This window comes from Strongylocentrotus purpuratus, unplaced genomic scaffold (genome assembly GCF_000002235.5).
Source record: "Strongylocentrotus purpuratus isolate Spur 01 unplaced genomic scaffold, Spur_5.0 spur5_scaffold_19, whole genome shotgun sequence".
Taxonomy (NCBI): Eukaryota; Metazoa; Echinodermata; class Echinoidea; order Camarodonta; family Strongylocentrotidae; genus Strongylocentrotus; species Strongylocentrotus purpuratus.
The window spans coordinates 18,686,240-18,711,155 of record NW_022145604.1 but is presented as its reverse complement, the minus strand read 5'-3'; the positions used below and the strand labels follow the sequence as shown (position 1 = coordinate 18,711,155).

At 36.6% G+C, this 24,916-nt stretch overlaps 1 protein-coding gene across 1 annotated transcript in view; it reads left to right on the top strand.

Annotated features, from left to right (window-relative positions):
* Window positions 1-18,206, top strand: part of LOC593812 (WD repeat-containing protein 75) — a 51,126-nt gene extending 32,920 nt beyond the window's left edge. The window contains exons 6-17 of the mRNA XM_030990509.1: window positions 664-845; window positions 1,689-1,844; window positions 2,530-2,720; window positions 4,097-4,284; window positions 6,823-6,989; window positions 7,732-7,918; window positions 8,528-8,619; window positions 10,221-10,307; window positions 11,288-11,541; window positions 12,339-12,467; window positions 13,016-13,110; window positions 17,574-18,206. Of these exons, the coding sequence (XP_030846369.1) occupies window positions 664-845; window positions 1,689-1,844; window positions 2,530-2,720; window positions 4,097-4,284; window positions 6,823-6,989; window positions 7,732-7,918; window positions 8,528-8,619; window positions 10,221-10,307; window positions 11,288-11,541; window positions 12,339-12,467; window positions 13,016-13,110; window positions 17,574-17,826 (1,981 nt within the window). The 3' untranslated portion in view covers window positions 17,827-18,206. The remainder of the gene's footprint in view (window positions 1-663; window positions 846-1,688; window positions 1,845-2,529; window positions 2,721-4,096; window positions 4,285-6,822; window positions 6,990-7,731; window positions 7,919-8,527; window positions 8,620-10,220; window positions 10,308-11,287; window positions 11,542-12,338; window positions 12,468-13,015; window positions 13,111-17,573) is intronic.
* Window positions 18,207-24,916: the final 6,710 nt, after the last annotated feature.

Genomic DNA, 24,916 nt, shown 5'->3' with positions numbered 1-24,916 from the left:
TCTGCCACTGAGCCATTGGACCTCCTCTATGCCACTATGTTATAACATTAACCAGGAAATAGCCTTTTAAAGATTATAATTCTGGTTTTAAATCTTCATTTCATCTTTTCAATTTGGTTTTGAATATTTCTTGTCGGGGCAACCTTCACAATGTATGTAACATTGTAAATGCTTCTGTGTTTGTTTTAATTAGGAACAAAAAGGTATGTATTTATACATGTATATTTGTTGACTTATCTATATTAACTCACAGCACTGCAGGGGTCACCCCCAACTTCTTTTTGCAGATCATAGATCTTCTAGTCTATACTTACATACTTCTGATTTATAACTTGCAGTTTTACTCCCTGTTTTTGCTCTTGAAAAGAGGACAATTACCACCCCAATTTTACTCGTCTTTTAGTAGAATCACTGTAACTGTAAACTTAGTCAACAATGAAAAATTACTCAGTAGTCCTCTCGACATGTGTTGATGTCCATTGCAAAAACTTCTTGTCAATTAGGCCTCTCATGGCTGAGTAAAAACTAGCTTCTAAATAGTCCAGTTGAATACCTGTTTAACCTGTTCTATAGATGGAGCTATCACAACTAACAAAATGGTGGGTATTTTTTTTTTCATGCTACAAATATCTGATAAAGTACATTATTTTTCTTTTTATTCAGGACTGAAATGAAGGTGAAGCCGACCTGCCTGGCCTGCCATCCCCATGACAACTGCATTGCCGTGGGAGATGTCAAGGGTCAAGTATCGATTGTATGGAACATATTCCAGCAAGAATCCATCACCAAGAGTATCAATCACTGGCATGCGCTCCCTGTCCAAGACGTCTCCTTTTCCCCGGAAGGTAAATATGATCCTTAAAGGGATCGTTTAACAATGTTAAATCTGAGATGCATGGCCCTACGTGTTATCAGTGTCTGTGATATGGTGTAATATTGAAGCCAAAAAAAAATTGAACTTCAAAATGATCATGAAGTGCCTCAAAAAAGTTCAAATCTTTGAGTGACCGGTTTTACCATACTCATTTCCCCCAATAGACTGAAGTGTTATAAAAACCGTTAGGAAAACGGTTTTGAAATTTCGATTTCCAATCATAAATAATCAGACAGGTGATCGGCTTGTAAAAGTCATGGGATTCCTGGCTGACCTAAGTAAAGGTTTATAATTGTGATTGCAGCATGAGTGAAATCTATGTAAGTTGGGGCTCTGATCGGATCGGAAGATCGGAGCGACACCCTCGCACCTATGATCGGTATTGGATCGGAAGATCGACCAAAAAAAAATCGGCTGATTTTTTTTTTTTTTTTTTTTTTTTTTTAATGACGAAAATTTTCAAGTTTTTGGCTATCAAATGCTCAAAAAAAAATTCTTGGCTGGGATTATTTTGTCATTTGTAGTTGTTGTAGACCATGTTTGTTGATATTTAGTGCCTTTTCATGACTTTGAAATTAATAATATTGGTCTATAAAGAGAAGAGGCAAAACATGCGGGCCGCCTTCTTGGATTATAATGTAGGCATGCATTATAAAGTCAACAAAACTTGCTGCATGAAAAAATTGATTAATGAATATTTCATCATGAATTCTCATGTGGGTGGTGTGATTCCATCTACAGACCCTTTTAGGGTTAAAGCTATGTTCAGGAAAGGTTTTTAATATCATACACTTTGTTTCTCTTGCCTTAACAGGGACATATCTATTCAGCGGTGGCCATGAATGCACCCTGGTCCAATGGCAGTACAACTCCAAGCATAAAGATTTCATGCCACGCCTTGGCAACGCCATCACTCACATCGCATGCGCACCCAATGGACAACTGAGGGCGCTCTCCTTGAGAAATAATTGTAAGTACAATACATGCATAATTTGGGGCATATCATGTTTATTGTAGTGTAGGGATAGAAGATGTTTCTGAATTTGTTTAACATGTCAAGATGTTATTTAAACATATTTGTGGCTTACACCCAGTAAATAAGATCGATTGATCGATCTGTACTGAAAAACAAGTCAGAAAAAATCTTGGAACCTGCGGGATGTAATTTACTGGGTGTAAGCCACTAATATGTTTAAATAATTGAAATTTCTCCTAGGAAGCATTACATTTATAAAAATGTCAAGATATGTTTTTAAATTTGATAGACTGGTTGTTCATATGTTTTTGTGCACTTAATAGTTCATATTATATACTGCATATGAATATTGTAGGCTTCCGATTGGTCAAAACTGCAGGCATGAAATTGGCTACTGAATGTTGGGCAGTATAGCGAAAAAATGTTAACTGGGCATACTGCTTTTAGATATTTGTCTTCTTTTTCTTTTGCCTGTATGATACATGACAACCCAATGGATTAAATTTAGTTAAAAGCTGACAATGGCACTAAAAGGAGTACGCTACCTTGTATATGCTAAGTCGGCCATATACAAAATGAATTAATCTAATTTTTTATTGGGGAATATCATACATGTTTTGTTAGCCCAATCATTTTCTCTGCTCTCCTGTTCACCATCATTATCATCTGTTCTCTTTAGCTATCTTGCTACTCACCACCAAAGTGATGCATACTATCCAAGGTCTTGATCATAGCAGTTTCCACCAGAAGCAGTCAAATCCGGTTCCAACCGGTCTAGCTGTTGACCCTCGCACAGATGCTCTAGTACTCAATGGCAAACTGGGTCATCTTCAGTTCTATCAGCTGGGGAAGGACAAGCTTCTCTACAACGTAAGTTAGAGCCCCACTGCACTACTTGTAGCTAACTTGCCCCCTCTATGTAGAAAAAAATGCCTTAGCGGTGCCTGTTGGTCCCCATGATCCTCTTTTTTTTTAATTGAGAGCCGAGTTGTTGAGATAACCACCTGTCAGTGACCATGCTGGGTGATCTAATCCCCCCTGGCCAAACTAGTGCAGATGGGCTTTAATTCAAGGAACATAATTGTAGGATTGGGGATTTGTGTCCTAACAGTATTAAACATAAGTTAAAGGTAATACAAAGTTTTTCGGATCGCATATGTTTCCAATATGTCCGTTTGAACTAAATTCATGACCCCATACCAAAACTTTGTTACCTTTAAGCTGTTGCATTTGCCATTAGATTCTGTGAAATGCATGCTTCAAGTAGCAGTACTTTTATAGAGCATTTGTCATTAACAACATTCCATTTTGAAAGATACTTGCAAGATTGTTCAGTTTGTTGCTCTACCAAGTCTGTCCAGAAACAAACCATGTGTGTATGCATTATACAAGTGGATAACAGCATACCCACAATTTATGTTGATTGATTGAAGGTTTTATTATCTTTTCTGCATTGAGAACAATTTACATTGATAAAAGCATGCAAATAATGAAAATGTACTTAATATGAATGACCCAACTATGAGTTGTCAACATCTCTAAATGTGATGACAACTTAAAGGGACTTTGTAACATTGCTCAGATGAGAAAAAATGATGCTAAGGTAGTGGCTTCAATGCTAGATGTTCATTAAAAGATAATATGAAAGTTTTAGTGAAAACAGACTATTATTAATGATCAAAATTAGGGAAACTGATCGATTAATTAATTCTCCCAACTATATCATTACAATTTGATTACATTTTAGGTGAATGTAAATCGTCACAAAGCAATGAATTGGCTCTATATACCATTCCAGACATTTAAGTGTTGAAAGATTTTAAAAATTTAAAGCCTGTCTTATGTCTTTTCATGGAAAAACGGTTGGGAAAATTCCAAAATGGTTGGGAGAATTTACTGTTAGAGCGTGTCGCACAGTGACACCTTCAAAGAAAACCATATATTTATAAATAGGTTTAGTACAGTAGAAGGAATATAATATGAAACATTTCATACACAAATTATATGTTTTCATCAACCTTCAACAATGTTACCGAGTCACTTTAAGTATTGCTTTATCACTAGAAAAATAATGTACACTTTGTTACTGAATTCTCTGAGATATTTGGAAAAGAATTATCAAAGTCCATTGTGGACATTATTTCATATGTGCATGCATGTCCATCATCTTATTTTTTATGTGAAGTCCACTTATGAGTGATAATATGCAATTAACAGTGTCATATTTTTATCCTCTTATTCCATAGATGGACATCACCGGAGAGAACTACATCTCTCCTGAGAACCTTCACAAACCCCTGGCCCACACCGAGGTCACTCATATGACCTTTGACCTGAAAGGTGAGTGGATGGTCACTGCGGAGAGGAGAGACGACGGGGAGACGTCGGTGGAGATGAGGCTCAAGTTCTGGGAGTTTGATGCCAAGAAACAGAGGTAAGGGCAGGTTTTACAGTACTCTGGTTAGATCTCATGGAAAATTCTTGGAGGTTGGATGGCTTGCATGCTTGTTTAACAATGTCAAATATGAGATACACGGCCCTATGTGTTATCAGTGTCTGTGATATGGTGTAATATTGAAGCCCTACAAAAATTGCGCTTGAAAATGATCATGAAGTGCATCAAAAAAGTAAAAATCTTTGAGTGACAGGTTTTGCCATACTCATTTTCGCCAGTAGACTGTAGTGTTATGAAAATCATTAGGAAAACGCAAAATTTCGATTTCCAATCATAAAAAAATCTTGATAATCAGACAGGCGATCGGCTTGTAAAATTCATGGGGTTCCTGACTGACCTAAAGGCTTATAATTATCATTGCAGCATGAGCTAACTCCAGGATTTTGTTTCAGAATCTGAGACAAAGTTACCCGATCCCTTTCAGTTCCCTGTCTGTTCCAGACATCAGAAGTAAAGATTTTCCATTCATGTTTTTTGGTAATAGGCCATTTTCAAAATGTGATCAATTTAATGCACAAATCTTTGTTATAGGTAATACAAAGTTTTGAAAGTTGGGTGGATAGTGGTTCTTTACAATTTTGATATATTGAATGAAAGTCTCATCATAACATTATATAGTATAGTATTAATGACTGCTTTGAAAAAAATAGTTGTTTTTATTCACTCAAGGGAAGGTTAGAATTGTGCTATTGCCCGAGGCGTGCCGAGGGCAATAGCCCAATTGTAACCTTCCCGAGAGCGTATAAAAACAACTATTTCTCAAATATTAAAGCAGTCATTAATACTTTTATATGCCGAAAAAATTATGACACCACCTTGGCCTTTTTCTAGTTTATCTGCACGGTTGTTTTTTATGATTGTTTCTTTGAGAGTAGACTAGATCTAGATCTAGATTTTACTAGTCTAAGCAAGATATTTTTACAATTTTGGGGGTGGGCCGGCCCTGTGGGGAATATGGAGAAGAACCTGCGCTTTCATGTGACACCTCACTTATTGAGTATCACCTTCAGGATCACGAGCAATATTAGTTTGAATCTCTGGTAATTAAAACATCGACCAATCTAGCATGATCGAATGCGCAATGGCCAATGGAAATGCATAGGGATGTGTGTAATCTCTACGGGAAGGATCTACATCTGTCCGTGACGTACAAATCACTACAATCACCAGCATCTGGTTGTCGCGTACTAGAATCTAGATCTAGATCTAGGGCTACTGAAAAAATTATGGAAGATTTCACGTACCCTTTTTGGTGTTCTTGCTGTCAGCATGTCTCGCATTTGATCCTCATCCAGAAGTCAAAATCTTGGGAGCGTTTCTAATTCAGCAATTTTGGCCTAGTACAGGCGGTCGTCTGCATTCACTAGGGAGTCGGGCTAACTCGCCCCACGGGACATCTCGCCCCAGCGAGATATCCCGACATGATTTATCGATCGAGAGATACCAGTAGTCTGCTAATTAACGGCCAGGACGAAAGAATGTGAACAAATATCAGCCATATCGTCTAAAATGTACAATGAGCACAAACATATACACATTGGTATCTCTCGATCGATGAATCGTGTCGGGACATCTCGACCCAGTCTTTGATGCTGGGGCGAGATGTCCTGTGGGGCGAGTTAGCCCGGATTCGCTGCTAGTTGTATTACAAAATTGGTAAAATATAGCGACCAATTCTTCGCACACGTATGGTATCCTCGATCGCTCAGACCATTTTTTAACATGTAAACCTATGGAGTAACCATGGAGACTGAACTATTTTCCCAATAACCATGGTTACTGGGATTTTAGAACTATTTTAACCATGGTTACTGGGAATTTTACAGAAATAGTTGAAGTTTATGAATGCAATTTCGACCAATCAGATGGCTGGATTTCTTAAGTGAGGTATATAATTCAGTTCAGTGCATTATCACTGATCATCAAGGCCTCTGATTAGTGTGAAAACTTGTTTATAAAGAGCTCTGATTGCCGGTCCCAGCTCTTTATATTCCTTTGTGATCTTACCCTGATATAACAATGCAATTTCTATCTATCTAAGTATCTTCTCCCAGTTCGGAGGTTGATTGCAACATCTCTCCATTTCACTCTATCTTCTGCCATTCTGGTGCACTCTTGCAGTTTTAGTCCGCTCCAGTTCTTGACATTCTCTTCCAAGTTGATTCTGGGTCTCCCTCTCGGTCTACTTCCTTCCACTCTTCCTTCCAAAACATCCTTTAAGAGGCTTTGGTGCCTTTTAACATGACCATTGACCAAAGTATTTCTCTCCTTAACTAATCCTACTAGTGCAATTTGTTTATGTCCTGCCATGTGCAATATCTCTTTGTTGGTTTTCATTCATTTCCAGGATATTTTCATCGTTCTTTTGTAAATCCCTCCCCCCCCCCCAAAAGGCAATTTGCATGGTCCCAATTAAACAAATGTTTACTGTAATATAAATTGTAGGGAATGTAATGAAGACCACTAGACGACCCTGATCGACACTTTATCAACCTGCTTTTATTTGTATCATTGCAGCTTTACTTTGAACACAACTGTTGAGATGCCCCACCAAGAAGCGATAAATGCCCTGAGTTTCCGACCGTCAAGCAAAGAGAGGAAGAATGACGATGCCATGGTGGTGACGACCAGCGCTGATGGGAAGTTTAAACTCTGGGTGCTTGTCGATGATACAGATGTTGAGAGTAAGTTTCACGCAAAAAATTTCACTTCTCTTCCGTTTTTGTTGTGGCTGTGGTGGTGGCAGTAGTGACATTAAATGGCTGTTATGCTGGTTGTTGTGGTGGTGATGCAAGTTTTGATGTTGGCGGTGATAGTGGCAATGATGATGTATGGTAATGGTTGTTGTGGTGGTGATGCAAGCTTTGGTGTTGGTGGTGATAGTGGCAATGATGATGTATGGTGATGGTAGTTGGGGTGTTGGTAATGATGAGCATAATGACGAATATGGTAATCATGATCATAATCATCGTTAGACTTGTCATGCTAATTGTGCAGACGGTGTTAATTAAAATCTTGATGGGTAAACGCGCTTTAAGTAAAATGCCTACAGAAAGAGAAAAAAATGCAGAAGAATTGTGAATTTCCTAGTCGTCCAAAATTTCTTAGAGTCTGCCCTTATGTCTATGCGCTTCTTTCTACAGTGTAGATGTCTGTAAGGAATTCTTATTCCTGTGTTATTTTGGGGGAATGGTTAATCACGGGTGAGGAATTTAATTCTTTGTAATAAATGTTTTGTCCGTTTGGAGCCAATAGGGCCTTAATTAACACTGTCATACATGTTTACTTTAACCAAGAGTCAAGGCCCTTTCTTGCGCTGAACAGACAATAATAAAAAACAAATTTGTTTGTTCATCACACTCTCTAAACATCGGGTTATATAATATTTGCATGAAAACAAGTTTTTTACTTTCATCAATTGCACAGAAGCGAAACATTGTTGGAACTGTGAATCGGTGGGCTTCTACAAGAACACAGAGCCAAGGGCTGCGGCCTTCTCCTCCGATGGATCTCTGCTGGGGGTAGGCTTCAGCGAGGTCATTACACTTTGGAACCCAGAGGTCAACGAACTTAGAAAGATCCTTACCCATGCAGCAGTTAGTACAGAAATCCAGTGAGTTCTGAAGAGAAGGATTGTTTGGTACATAGGAAATGGGGAAATTGTTGCGTATTTGTCTGTAGGAAAATGTTACTATTCTTCAAATGAAATGAAATGGAGTGAATAGATTGGAATTACTTGTATCCTATTGGTTTGGATTTAGATGTTTTGAAATGGAATGAAATGGCAAGAAAGTCAAATGGAATGGAGTGAATCGGATTGTAATCAAATCAAATGAGAATAACATTTGCAATGGAAATAAAATTAAACAAAATTGAATACAATGAATAGATTGACGTATTTAAAAACATGTATCACATTGATCTTTTCTAGATCTCTATGTTTTGGTCATGTTTTTTTTCCTCATCTGTTGTATCTAGTACTTGAAGTGAATTGAAATTGAAAATGAAAATATGAAAATGAAAATGGAAATGGAAATGGAAATGGAAATGGCAATGGAAATGGAAATGGAAATGGAAAATGAAAATTGAAAATTGAAAATGAAATGGAAATGGAAATAGAATGAAATAGAAATGAAACTAAATGAGAATTGAATTGAAATGACAGTGGATGTTGGAATAAAATTGAAATGAAATAACTTGTATTACATTGGTCTTATTTCAGATCTCTATGTTTTGGTCATGGTTCATCGGCCCATCTCTTAGTATCCAGTACTTCATCATCCATCACTGTATGGAATCTACTCACATGTAGAGGTAGGTCTTATAATCCAATCATAACATGTCTTCTTATGTTGGATTTGATTGTTTGTTCATATATCCTCCTCTCGATTCCCTCTTCTCTAACTCTCCCTTTCTCCCACTTTCACTGTACTCTCACCCTTTTTTCCCTACATCTCTCAGTGCAATACCGTATTTGCCGGCGTAAAGGCCGCACCGCTGCATAGGCCCCACCCCCAACTTTGACATTTCGTAGAGAGAAAAAAAAAAAAAAAAGGAAAAAAAAAAAAAACGGACCAAAGAAAATAATCATAATTTTTAATCATATTTTTCCTACAAACTAATACCAAAATTATCAATCATTTTATAAATTTACAGGAAGTTTACCTAAAAAATGATCGTAATTTAGCAAATCTTCATAGATTTTTAGGCAGATTAGCACATTCATTGGACACTAGATGGCGCTTCGCATGCATACAGAAACATGAATGGCCTGCCATAACCAAGCTGTGGCCATAATGTTATCCGGTCTTACCCCTATCGTATCGCCAAACGAGGTTAGTTTGTCGCTTTAATTAATTAGATAGTCTCAATTATAATTCAGAATTATCTTACTGAAAAGTTAAGAACACCGACGATTGCGCGAATCTCCGAAGCTGCGTTGGATTTGTTGCAACTCCCAGCCCGGTAGCTCCCCACCACAGAGTGTGTGAGCGAGGTATGATTTTGGTTACCGGGCCATGCGCTGTCTAAGACAAGGACATTTTTACAAGTAGGATTTTTAGTAGGATTTTTAGAGTTTCTGGTCAGTTTTCTTCTTATTTCTTTGGTTGCACAACGATTAAAAAGATAACTTCTTCAAATTTGCTGCTGACATGGTTCAGACTAGATCTTGTCTGATGTGTTTTCAAGTCAATTTTGTTAATATATTTTTTGTATGAAGTTGCCTACAAATAATGGACGTGCTGTTTTGACTTGCGATTTTTACTGTTTCGGCGTATACGCCGCACCCCGACTTTTTGATATTTTCTCTTCCAAAAATACTGCGGCCTTTACGCCGGCAAATACGGTATGTCAACATAATTTGACTGTGTTTTACAAATACTTAATTACTTTAATTGCTATGTTTTATTTTGGAATGTTCTCACATTGAACGATAATTGTTGCAACATTGATGTACAAGTTGAATTATTTTATCTTGTAAACTGATTGTAATTCAGCCTAGAGGCTGCCAGGTACAGTATTTTAATAAAACATACCATCTTCATTACTGTTTGGGTATTGGCACATCATCGCACGTGGTACTGATTAGTTCTGCCAGATGATCCTTGACCTGTCTGTGCAGACCAATTTTCTAGTACTCTTTATCAGTGCTGCATATATTTCTGTTGATAAGTTCAGTTCTGTGATTTAAGGAGGCATTGTTATAATGTTATAATAATCCTTTTTGTTACACACCATATTTACTATCTGTGCAGACAATAACAAATGTATGTTTTTTTAAATAGATTTTGTTCTTCTTGCTCTCTTTTTCTCTCTGCTCCCCTCTCCTTGGTTTACCTCGCTAATTTTTTTGTCTCTCTCCATTTCTCACTTTCTCAACTCTCTCTCTTTCTCTCTCTTCCTCTATCTCTCAGTCTCTTGGAGTGTATCGATGCCTGTCAACATACTTATTGGTGATCCCTATTCTCAACACTTTGCCATCTTTGACAACAAAAACAATTGTAAGTATTCACACAGATATTTACAATCACAGATTTGGCCATCTAATTATATTATGTCAGCCTTCGTAGTATATAGTTACCTGCGTCAAATATTGATGTGTGTATGTTTGTACGCATGCATTGATGCAAGCATGTATAAATTTATTGTGCAGTTGTGAGTAGATACAAAATTTGTGTTCACACTTAGTGCATTAAATGTTGAATTAATTAATGAATGCTAGACACACTCTACCACAATGAGACTGACACTTACTTCCATGTAATTCCATTACAATCATACTATAGTGTTGGTCTTTACCCACCATTGTCCTCTGCAACAATGGGTTTTGAAATTTTTGGAATTAATGCCCCGTCTAATAGAAATTGATATCAGTCGCAACTACATGTATGTACATAAGAGAAACAAGACTGTAAACTTGCCATCAATTGGACAACTTGCACTTGATTTGGATCAAATGTAACTCTTAAAGTGACTCTGTAACATTGCCTCAAATTCTGAAACTTAATACTGGATTTAGCTCATGCTGCGATCATAATTATAAACCTTTAGGTCAGTCAGGAATCCTATAACTTTTACAAGCAGATCGCCTGTCTAATTATCAAGATATTTATGATTGGAAATCAAAATTTAATTTTTTGTTTTCCTAACGATTTTTATAACACTACAGTCTATTGTGGAAAAATGAGTATGGTAAAAGTGGTCAATCAAAGATTTTTACTTTTTTGAGGCACTTCATGATCATTTGAAGCGCAGTTAGGGCTTCAATATTACACCATATCACAGAAACTGATAACACGTAGGGCCATGCATCTCAGATTTAACATTATTAAACAATGCCTTTAATATTATGTGTAAAAGTTTGGTTTCGTGATTTTAGTTAATAATTCATGCGTAGATATTTAATCATGAAAAACAGAACATACAAATGCTATCATGGTAATCAATGGTAATCTATTGCTATATGTCGCTCTCTTGACAGTGTTTGTATTCGATGGGTGCGAGCCACGCCCAGTGTTCTACCAACCCTCCACCTCCTCTTCTGAAGTCCTCTCGGCCATCTTCACTCCAAGACAGAGCCCGGGAGACGGGAACGACAAGGAGGGGCTGCCGAATGATGCGTTGCCATGGCAGCAGGATTCTGAGCTGTACTTCATGACCAAGTCACAGGAGTTGCTGACGTTGATAAGCAAAGGACAGGCCAAAAAAGAGGAGAGGACAAACATATATGATGCAGTAAGCTTTAGAATTTTGTAACAATATATTCCGCTTTCATATAGCGCCTAATACAATGTCTCTAAGCGCTTTTACAGATGTATTACCCCAGTCATTGGATTCAGCGCACACTGTGTGCACAATATTATCCACTCCCTGGGGAGCATTCCAGCCAGGCGTTACTTGATGCTCAAAAACTGTTTGACCAACAATGACACAACTTGAATGATAAATTAAAAGTATGACATATATTTTCCTGGATTCAAGGTATAAAAAAGAGGAGGATACATGTTTGCAAAACTACTTTTGGAAAGAGACTGGAAGACAGAGTTAGGAGATGCAGATACCATACATAGAGAGGGAAATAGAAAGTGTACAATGTTAGAGAAAGCAGTTGATTTGAGAGAGACAGAGGGACAAAGATTAATAGACTTGTTATTGACAGAGTAAGACAGTCAGAAGAAAAGGCAGACTGATGAATGGAATTCTATGTGGGAGAGAGAAAGAGAGAGACTAGACAGAGATGGACATATAGAGATTGATATATTTCCATGTTAGCAAATAAAGCAGAGAGAGAATTAAAATGAAGGATTTCAAGAAGATGTGGTAAAGGGAAAGAAGATTGAAAGTGAGAGTGGAGATGCATTCAAAAATTGTCTCATCTTAAAATTCAGTGCAAATTCTATATCATTGAAGGTGCTAATGTAAAATTATTATTATTATCATTATTGTTATTAATATTGTCATCATTATTGTTCTTATCATCATCAATATCATTATATATTATTATCATTTGATCTGATTTATTTTCCTACCAGGCTGATCTACAAGGGAGCATACCACTCACACCTTTTGCTCAGCTACTGGGCGGGGCTTCAAGACCAGTGTGGACAGATGGAGGGAGTCAAGCACAAAGTCTGACCTCTAGCAAGGCTTCAGCAGCTGAGGTAAAGTACATTCAAACTTTCATAGAACTTTTAAGGGGAGCCAGTCACACTAATGAGTTGCATTCCTGCAGTTGCTAGCTTCCATCCTGGTACTCTGTGCGAATCATATCGGAATCCAAAATTACTTATGAAGCAAGATCTATAAGTTCTGATAACACTGGGTATAAACAATACTCATCACTAAATAAAAGATCAGGGATGCCCATTTTCAGAATTCAGGCCTTGGGGAATTATTTTCCAACCATAGTTTAGGCTTTTTTTGTGTACAAAATAGCTCATTCTAGGTGATTTTCAGGCCCTCTGATCAATTCTAACTGGCATCCCTTAAAGATGCAACCCAGGGTTTAACCCTAAATCCTGGTTCGGGTATTAAAAGTTCAGAGATTAAACCTTTTGACAAATCAAGTGTTGGATTAGTCCCCTTCACCAAAGACCTATTTGACATATCTTTGAGTAAACTTGAAGAATCGTCCTGTTTTTCTGTATCCTGAACGGAGTACTATCTAGAATGATAATTATTAAGTGTTTTACGTTCTCCATGTTTTCAGATCCTTGCTGCTCCACCTCATATTCTTCCACCAGCAAGCCACCTTTGTTCATCCTTCATCCTCTCTCTTCTTGGCCCTGCAAGTCACTTCTCTAAGTAAGTAGCTTCTTTACTTAGTACAGTGAAACCTGTCTATAATGACCACCCAAGGGAGACAAGAAAAGTGGTCTTTATAGGTAGGTGGTCTTTGCAGACAGGTTCCTTTAGTGCATACCTGCCAACCTGAGACAAGAGAAATTAGGAGTAAATTTTTCTGGATGGACTACAAGGTCACGAACCACCGAAGGATTGGGGTAGTAGCCCGTAGATTGGGGGGGGGGGGGGGGGGGGGTACACAGGACTTTAGGGTCTATTTTTTTTTCTCTCCATTTTAATGGTGCAAATGGGCCTTTTCCTTCAACCTTTTCGCCCCACACATAAACAATTTTTGAAATATCAAAATGTGAACACTCACAAAACTACATGTTTCACTACCCACCTCAGTTAGGAGCCCTATTTTGCAAAGGTAGAAAGATTCAGAATTACTGGCTACTGGAACCAACCAATCCAGCTGATGTACAACTTTTGGCCTTCTTCAGTAGCTGACTAGAATGGTTCATCATGTAGCAGGGTGTGTCTGAAGCAAGTAACTCCATCCGCCTGGTCATGAGGTTGCCTAGCATACGAGTTGACAAGCAAGCACGAAACTCTGTTTTGTTCTTATTGACGAGGCTGAATATGCATTCACAGTCCGCATTGCTGTGGTACATCACAAGTAGTAACCTCGCAATTTTGTACAAGGATGTGTACTTGGGCTTGCCAGTTGCAGGCGATGTCAGCTTGGAGATGGAATGCCACACCTGGTCAATTCTCACATCAGGTTGAAGAATTTCTTCAGAGAAACGGTCTGCTTGGAAATGACAGAATTCGTCTTCTACTTGTTCCTTCTCTTGTGGTGATAGACACTGAGGGAGTTTCTTCACATAGAACATCCACTGGGATAGCTTGATGTTTGTCCTCTTTGCTACATCAATGATCTCAGCATTGACAAGAACATCATCCTTGAAAGGGTAGGACTTCTTCATGTACTCACATGCTGCCACATAATATTTTCTTGCACTGGCATAGAATTCCTTCACATTACATGATTCTGTGTTCTCTTCAATGAATTGACGGGCTGGTTGTCCAATGAATAACTCATCATCACATTTCTGATTCATTTCAGAGTGAAAGTCTACTTCATATACCTTGGATTGTTTGGCTACAACATCTGGCTCAACAAACCTTACAAGCAATTCTTGCAGCTGGTGACACATAACACTATGTAATCTATGTATGCATGGCTCATCTTTTTGAAGAAAGATATTGGCCACTTCAAAAATGGGTATAGCTTTTGTCAAGAAAAGACAGTACAGTTTGTAGTTTGGATCTTTCATCATAGTGCAGACATTACGAGATTTTGATGATGCATAAGATGATGATGGTTGGGACTTTGCAGCTGATGACTTCTGTGCAGAATGTGGAGTCTTATCAGGACCAGTGGCACTCCCTGCTTTCAATGTCTTTGAGGATGATGCTACTTTGCTTGCTACAGTGCCAGTCAGTGTCTTTGAGGATGATGCTACTTTACTCGCAACAGTGCCAGTCAGTGTCTTTGTCTTTGAAGATGATGCTACTTTTCTCACCACAGTGCCAGTTAGTGAAGAACGTGATGCTATACGTACAGTCTTTGAAGACTTTGGTGTGTTGGTGGCATGTAGTTTCATCTGTTTCTTAGGGGGAGAGGTAACGAGAGGGTCCGATGCACTGCGTTTCCTTGTACATGGATTATTCTTCTTGTCCTCTTCATTGAAGAAGAACAACAAAGCATTCCATTGTTCTAGCAGACACTCAATACAGTGCCCCAGGGAAAGCCAACGGGTTGCCACATGCTTCACAATTTTGTGATGAGGGACACCAGCCTTTTTCTGGAACTCTTTGAACTCTTGTTTTCGTTTGCTGCTTTTCTCTAAGTAGTAGAAAATATCTACGAGGAGATCATCAACGGAAACTGGCAGTTGTTTAGCAGCCCTTCCTGCAGCCAAGTGAATAAGATGACAGGGACAACCTGTAAAGAAAAGAAAATATTGTTTTATAATAGAGAGTTTTATTATGTTATGAAAAGTATTTACTGTAGAATAGAATAGAAACTAAGAACATCACAAAAGTAACAAACTATTACATTAAAATCCACAATTACAAAAATGTTACTAAAATCAAATAATTAATATGAATTAAAAAACTGTATTTAAAATCAGTTTTCACCTTAAATCAATTCAGGAAGTACTAAATAGGGCGAGTGTCACATATATATTTTTAAAATTCACATTGAAAATTCTAAGCTCAACAGTTAAAACTAAATATCATCTACAGACTACACTTGTAATCTACATATTGGTTAGTCTCTTAAAGCCCCACAAACTCAATTCTGTGGGGGTGTATTTTATTTTGTTTAATTTAGACTTTGCTTGTCAGCCAGATTATTTGCCTTTTAAGTTTAAAATCTAAATTTCAAACACAAAAACTCACCAGCAATGTGGAGGGATGGAGCCTGCTGAAGAAGAAATGCAGCTACTCCCTTCATCTTTCCAAGCATAACAGATGCATTGTCTGCAGAAAAGCATATCAGATTTTCCCACCCAGGGAATTTCAAGCTCATCCATTTCTGCCTCCAACAGTTTGAAAATGTTTTCTCCAGTTGATGGCTTGTTACACTCTTTCAAAGACAGGATGACTGAGTTGACTTTGCCGCTGTTGGGATCACAGTATCTTACACAAATTGGGTAGAGTTTCACATCCTCGTAATCGGTACTGCCGTCTGTTGCCATACTGAACGGTGACACTCGAATTACATCCAAGATACTTTGCTTCGATTGTTTCCCAAGAGCTTCTGCGAGATACGACGTTTTCGTCCGTCCACATGAGTATTTTTTTGCAACATTGGAGTCAGGGAACATTTTACGAAACAGCTTGGTGCAATGATCAGCCACAGAAAAGGGCAAGTTGTGTTCTATGATGAATTCAGTAAACAAAGTTTCTGCTCTGATGACATCGAGATCTCCAGAAGAAGAAAAGAAGGTTGAAATTGGACGAGCCTTGTCCTTAATTTCGCTGAAAGCTTTATGTTTCTTCAAGTTCATGTGTTTCTGAATGTCATTCATTCCCCCATGGATGATACTGAAGTCGGCCGAACACACAATGCAAAATGCGTGTTGAAGTCCGAGTGCTGATTCTGCAACTGGAAATTGTTTCCCGTATTCTTTCTTATACTTCTGATTATGAACAGCACGAGTCTTACCCATTTTGTCCTTCAAAAATGGAGAAATCAACGAAGAAGAAGAATATAGTAGTAGTAATCCAAAATAAATCTGAGGAAGTCCGGTAAATAACAAGCTTCCACGATCGCAGTCATCGCACAAGCATTGAAGAAAACACGCCAATGTATACGGTGTTTATGCACGGTGTATCAACTCCACATGTAATATAAATACACGTGGGCTATACGCATGCAGTTACTATGCAACAACGCTGCATGTAGTGTATGTATTAGTACAACGTCCGCACACACTCTATCGATATAGCTTGCGCACGTGCTTCCATGTACTAGTACATGCAGTACATGGATAATGACTGCGGAACTAACGATCACGTTCGGGCTGCGCTGTGTATATCTTCTATGAGCGCGAGCGCGGATGTCGGCGTGATCTGGTTATCAATGCTGTGTTATGCTTTACTCTTATGCAACAGTCGTTTGTTTTAAAAATATTTTAAAATTAAAAAATATCAGAGTTTTGAGGCAGGCACTCGGAATTCGGAATTGGTATGAAAAATGCGGAGGAACTCCGCCTAAATCGGGGTGGTTGGCAGGTATGTTAGTGTATGCTTCAACAAGAAACCATTTTCAAAGGGACACAAAAAATGTGGTCTTTGTAGACAGGTGGTCACTAAAGCAGGTTTGACTGAATTACCATATGACAGGGATGAATGTAGAGGTGTCGTAGTCGAGTGGTTCAAGTGCTTGACCTGAAATTCAAAGGTCATGGGTGAGATCCCAGACATTGCACTTATCTCCTTTGGCAAGGCATTAGTCTACATTAGCCACTCCATACCAAGGAGAGAAATGGGGACGATGATGAAATCCTTTTTGCTTGTAATTGCCACATGCCCTCACGGTGACCATATGGTAGGAATACTCCCCAGGGAGTGGAGATGGTGCACATTGTGTGTGAATAAATCTGATGACCATGGTAATAATATCTGTAAAGCACTGAGAGACAGTATTCCATATTAAGTGCTATAAAAATCAAGATTGTTATTGTTATTATCATAATTAAGAATGACAATAAGGTGAACATTGACAACAACTAGAAGAAGTATTTTGGCATAATTTGGGGCCCCAGAAGGGTTGGTTTTTCTTCAGTAGTCATGTTTCTTTGAATGTAAATTGTCCATGTATGATAGCAAATCGTGAAATATATATTTGTATACCCCTCAGTATCTTAAAAGTCTAACTAGATGTATTTGTGTGTTTGACCAAGCAGCACAGGAGCTGATTCTGAGAGTGAGGACTCTGATGACGAAGACCACGCTCACCAATCCTCGCTGGATTCGGACATGGAGACGGAAGATGTACATGTAGCTCCGCCCATGGCAACAGAGGCTAGCACATCACTCTCTCTTGTCATTGAGGAGGAAGCGGAGCTTAGCGAGAAGGAGATGAAGAAACTTGCAAAAGCAGCCAAAACCAGTTTCAACTGGATCCAAAGAACTTCAGATGTACCTTCTACATCATGACCAGCAGGAAACATGTGTGGGACTGGAAGCAGTTGAAAAACAGTTTTAACTGGATTTTGAGAACTGTTTACTTGTAAATGTTTTGAGCAGCAGGAAAGACAACTTTCCAGACTGACAGCAGGCACAACCGGTTTCTACCTGATTCAAAGAAATGCAGATGTACCTTCTACTTTATGACCAGCATAAAAAAGAACATTTGTTTGGAAGTGGCCGAAAACCAGTTTTAACTGGATTTAAGCAACCACATGTGTATTTAAAGTGTATGTCATGGCCAGCAGAAAGGACTATATGTGGGAATGAAGGAAAAGGCTAAAGACCAATTAAGAGGTTTTTAAGATCAGTGATAAGATGGTAGTGAGAATTATTTATCTAAGGCAGTTCAAAAAGAAAGGTTGTGATTATTCCAATGGAGGTAGACACAACTGTCTGTAATTCTCACCTCGCCAATATATTAAAAATACCAGATGTTACATTCAGGCCCTATTTCAAATACACTCTGGGATAGTTTGTTTGTCTGCATTTATTGAAGTTTCGAGAGGCCTTCCATTCTTTCAATCTGGCCATCAATATGATTTTGAAGTATCTTTCTCTTTTGTTTTTCGTTGCTGCCATCACACAAATTGAAGAACTTAGAAATAGCTTTTGGACACGTTAAGTACCTGCATTAGGCATGCATAATATGTCTACTGTGTGTGCCACCAGAAGTAAGCCAGAAGTATTTAAGTCTCGGAAGTAGCACAAAATTATGTCCGAGAGGCTACATCTGAGCTTTTTTGGCGTATTAGCGCTAGTGAGAATTATTTATATAACAAACAAACATGGCATTTTCTGGTACCATTACCATTTATCATCATTATGTCAAATAATTTTTCATTCATGGATGGCATGGATAAATTGCGTGGACTCACATGTTTTTATGCCTTTTGTGCCTCTAATTTTATTTCAACATTTAATCTTAAATGAGCTTTTTAGTGTTTTTTAGTGCTTTTAGTGACCAGTTTTGGAAACAACCCCATCTCAAAAAATGTAATGGAAGCTCTTATTACCAATAATGTGAAAGAATATGTTTTGACTAATATGTGATGATAATTACAAATTTTGCTGGGAAACCGCCTACTAATTGATATATTTGGTAAATTATCATATTGATCCGGCCTGGATAGATATCGCGAATGCACTTCAACATTGAACATTTGGGCATATATATCTGTTTTTTGTGAATTTAGGTTAAAGTATTGCCATCTAAACCTCTGAAGGTAATATTTAAACAATATTGAATGGATATTTTGCACCCAAAACCCTTGAACCACAATTTTACATCTACTGGTCTTTACCTTTAAAATTCAAACCAAAATTACTTGTTTCATTGTTAACCCTTTGTTTGCTTTCTTTGCCTCTCTGCTTGGTTACTCGTTTGCCACACATGCGAATTTGCACAAAACAATTGGAACAAATTGATGGAGAGATTGCTTAATGCAACTCGATGGTTTTGCAAAATTCTGCATTTCACCCTTCATTAGCTCTGACAACACTTTTAACACCTGTTTAGATTAATTTTGTTTTGGAATATAGTTTAATAATCTTGAAGCCTTTAGTATGACTGTCCCACAATAAAATACAATGTGACACAGAGAGATTATTGTATGTGGCAGTTAAAGGTAATACAAAGTTTTAGTATGGGGTCATGAATTTGGTTCAAATGAACATATTGGAAGTATATGCGATCCAACAATATTCAGTGATCGTTGAAATCGAGTCTAAAGTTACGAAATTGTAAATAATAACTCTTTATGTTGTATAGCTCCCTCTCAAGGTCAAGATATTAATTAAGCTATAAAACGCTGTTTCTTGACTAAAATCGACCGATTAGCTATTCCTGTTTGGAAATTATATATCACAACTACATATTCTGAGATTTCCATGGTCACAGCTACCATTGTACGGCCGTAGTCGCTATTTGAAATTTATCAGAATTTACCGGGAGCACCGGTAAATTTTTATATTCAATTTTTCTCGAAATCAGAAGTGTTTTAGCGGCTAAATTTTCTAGTGCTTTTAATACATCCACAGGGGCATCCAAATATGTCAAAATTGTAAAGAATCACTATCCACCCAATTTTCAAAATTTCCCAAAACTTTGTATTAGGGCAGGTCCAAGCTATTGTCCCCTCTGGGGGTCAAATTTCATCTTTATATATATTTAACAAACTATACCTCATTTTAAAGCTGAAACTATGAATTTTATGAATCTGATAAAAAAAAATTAAAAAAATAAAAATACGAAGAGTGCCAAGGTCACGAACTTCGATTTGTATTAATTAGCGTGACGTACGGGACATTACATTTTTATTTTTGTATCTCGTTTGAATTATTTGTTTAAAATTAAATATCTCAGGAATTGTAGACCATTATGCTAGAAAATAGGAAAAAAAATATAAAAACTTTCAAAATTAATTAATTATGCAAATGAGGTAGGTTCCAAAGTGTGATGTCCCGTACGTCACAATTGGATCATAATTTGTTTAATTTTAATTATGAAAATAATTTTTTTTTTTAAAGATATTCTAGGAAGTTCTAATTTAGATGAATACCTAACAAAAAATAGGTTTAACAAAAATTACAAAAATTCTATGTTGATTACATAATCAAATTAAGAAATGTGACGTACGGGACAAGTGTGTGACGTACGGGACAACCCCATATAAAACCAATGCAAGATGTGAAAAAGGAAATGACCAAAAGGAGAATATATAGGAAACTTGTTGTATACAGGGATATATGAACATTCCAACTGGGTCCCTTCTAGGAATTTACTTGTTTGTAACTTTGTACTGAATTTGATGTAATTAGTCTTCAAGCCAGACCCCTGGTATTATCAACTTTGGTATTTTGCCAGTTGATGTCCCCAACATTGGCAGGATGCTAAATATGTAAATCATAATAGTGTACTAGTTCCTGGAATGAGTCTAATGAAATTATAAGGTAGTAGATGCACCAAAAGCTGGCTTTTACAACTCATAGATGCTGCAAGTAAGAATCTTAGCACATGTACATGTACATGTATGCTATCAAGCTCTCCATGTGAGGTTTTTTTGATATTCTATTATATGATGGTAAAGGATTACGGTACAGCATACACTGTACATGTTATGGAGCCAGAATTTTATGGAGCCAGCTTGTGAATTTTGATCTCCTAAAAACTAAATCATAACTTTTAAGGAAGGATAGCCTTTTTGAGTATTTCACACTCTCACCCGCTTACATTGTAGGATTTTTATCACTTTTACACCCATGCATTTGTGCTGATTTTGCTTTAATCTTTTGAATTGTGGAAAAGGTCACACAAACCTTTAGGGTTTTAATTTCTTATATCTGGTGGTGTTAATAAGATGTCTTTAATCAATACAAAATACATTCAAGATTTATATTTTTGTATCCATCTTTCACAAACATGTAGGCTACATTAATGTACCGGTACATCAAAATTCTTGAATATATGACAGCAACATATATACATGTTCTAATCTGTGATAAAAGGATTAAAAAAAGACAATATGTTCAGCATTATCTTTGAATTTCTTCAATATTCTATGATATTACTATCAAGTAATTCAAACAAGCTATGAAGAAAAGACTTCATATTTTTAATGTATCTTTGTTCACAAACACTTAGAGCATAAGAAATGTTCTTTGACAAAATATGATGTGCCGAGTGTGCCCCTGTGTTTCAAACAAGTTTAAATAAAAGTTTTCAAGTTCAAGTTCATCTTCTTAATTAATTATTATTTAAAAACATTTTGCAATGTTGAATAGAATGGATAAAAGAAATGAGAAAAGAAGCATGACTGCACATGATAGATGGCTAAATGGAATAAAAATGGTAATATAGTGTGTATGAATATATTAATTCAATTTGTTTTCTTTGTTAAAGTAATATTTGTATTGATTTACCCCATAAATTAACACAGATGATATTAAGTGATGGTCAGATGATCTAATTGGGTTCTAAAACACTTTAATTGTCACTGATTTAAGTTAAAATTGTTCACATTTAACAAATTTTGACGAAAATTCTTCATTTCAATGCATTTTCCCATAGGGAAAAGTTGTCCCGTACGTCACGTGTCCCGTACGTCACATACACACATTTATGTTTTGGTATATTACATAACAACGAAAGGTCAGAAAAATATGGTAATAGTTGTGATTAATGCTTGATTCCATAATGAATTAAGATATCATTACCATAAATCTCATAACTTAATAAATTCAGAGAACTTTTATGATGAACTTATTTTTGAAAAAGTCAGAAATTCTCTGGTCCCGTACGTCACGCAGCACATTAATTACATTAAAAATTAATTTATGAATTGGTCAGACCTAAAACTTTCCACAAATGAACTAACCCATAATAGCCACAGACTCATACCAAAAGATAGCCATATAAATAATGTCATCCATTGTTATTTCTTGTTTAAAGTCTCTGAATGTCCCGTACGTCACAAAGCAAATAGCTTGGACCTGCCCATTACCTTTAAGAGTTAATTAAGGTTGAAAAAGTTCAAAAAACACATTACCTTGCATGGGCTTTGCTACTCATATCTTGAAAAGAGAAAAGAGAAATGCTCCAAATCAGAAGATATTCAGTTTATTCCTTGTTTGCATAACAAACGACAGTTTTGTCGTGGAAGATCATAATTATGTACACATAATTCTATAAGTGACCTTTATAATAATTGATATAGATAATATTTACATGTAATTTACTTTGATACAAAGTATAATGTTTAAAGACCATGGGTAATAAAACTACATCTTTTTAATTCTAGTGACTTGTTGAGTTTTTATTCAAGTTGTTTAAATTGTTTTGTTTTCCTTTTTTTAATTCAATTACTGGTAACAAAGTGAGCGTGAAAGTGTGAAACAGCTACGGCAATTACTTAAAGTACTGGTATAAAAAAATATGTATAATTTTTTTTATATAACCTACAATTTTCACTAAATAAATTAATTCAAAAGTGTCTACTACCCATGAACATGAAATTTATCATCAACTTAAATATTTACATGTATGATATTTAACTGTAAATCAATGATTTTGTGATACAAAAATAAAACTATACATATTTCAATATGTAAAAAGATGTCAATTGAATACAAGGAGAACCAACCCCAAAGAATTAGTGTAGGTATTCAGAAAAACAAGATGAATTCCTGTCTTTTGATTTACAATAAATCTTACAAAAGTGTACAAGAGATATATAAATGAAGATTTCTTAGCATGATGTAATTTAGCATGACATGGGCACAGCCATTTTCTTGAAAATGTGATGTACCATTGCTTGTAACTTTACCAAGATTGGGCCAAATTTCTTATCATTTTGATCATTCAAGAACCATGCAGTACACACCAATAATTACTTACATGCTACATGATCAACTTTTTCTGATCAATTCCACAATGTTTCTTTCACAATGCAATCGCATAACCAGAACTCAACTTTATCTTTAAATATATAAATTTAGTGATCCAAGAATTGTTCTCCCCTAATAACCAGAACTCAACTTAAATATATGTATTTAGTGATCCAAGAATTGTTCTCCCCTATTATATACATGTAGGGTTAGGGTTAGTGTTTGATCTAGAATTACTTTACGAAATGGACCATGGAACAATTGCTGTGGCCCGAAAATGTGTCTTAGAATTGTATCTGGATCAGTTAGCACTATAGGTCACCTTGGTACAAAACTGGAATAACCCATACAAGTTCAGTGTCAAATCTATGTAGAAACATATTTGGATTATCTTTTGATCCTAAATGCTAGGAATTACATATTTTCATACATACATACATACATATTTAAGTAATATTGACTGCCTTCTGGGCAATAGGACATATATCGCCCGAACCGAAGGTGAGGGTGATGTATGACAAGTCGTATTGCCCTGAATTAGGCAGTCAACATTACTATTATTAACCACATCAGACATCTAGAGCAAACAAGAAACTCTTACTATCTTATACTCTTAAAGTATGTAGCCTACACTGCACAGGATTTCCTAGCATTAGAAGTTGCAAAAACATCATCAAACCAGCACTGTGCATCCAGTGCTTGACAAATTTTTGATACACTGCAAACGGTGTGCCTAGGGTCGGGTGTGATTGTTACGTCAATAGAGTTCGCGCATAGTGCGCATTTTCTTATATGCGTAATATACCAGCAGCTGGTGCGCGATGAAATTTACAACTGGCTCAATTATTGCTCACTAGTTTAACATGCATTTTGCCATTCACTTTTCAGATCAGGCAATAATATTTGTTAATTGGTTTACTGTATAACCGTATTGACCGGCAAATTACACACAAAATCCCATTGACTTTTCTGAGCGGTCAATAATATTTTTTCGCCTGTAGTTTTGTTGGCTTATATATCAAACCTTGAGGGCAATAACATTTAAAAATTGCCCTGCTGAGATGTCCGATACGGTTAATAATGATATTTATATAGCGCCTTTACATAAACATGCTCAAAGAGCTTTACGTTAGTAAATATAACAGAATAATTATTGTGCTCTCTAAGTGCATACACTGTAAATTTGTTATGTAAACTAAAGCTGTGTAAAATTATTCAAAAAGTTGTGCACCACATGAACCGAGCCTGGTTCATGCAGAAAAAAACTAAAATCACAGAAAAGTTGACAGTATACATGTAGGTCCATTTCTTATGCAGTACATTGTATTGTTCAGTAATAAGAATAATGTTATAAATTGCACAAAATCTCTAAATTGGCAACACAGTGAAATTTATAATCAGCTTTGTTGAATCTAGTAATTTTCATTCACATTGAGACTTGAATCATTAGAGGTAGAAAAGTATACTTTGCCAATTTGAGGAGGAAATGGGATTTATTTCAGACATTAAAGGGATATCCCACTCAAACAGAATACTCTAAAACAAAGCAGAACAAATCAGAGAAGCAAACTGATGACAGTTTCAATTAAATCTGTCTAAATACAAGAAAGTGATGATTTTTTTAAAGCTGTAATCACTATTCGTATGGGCACTTCAAATTGGCTGAAGTGGTAAT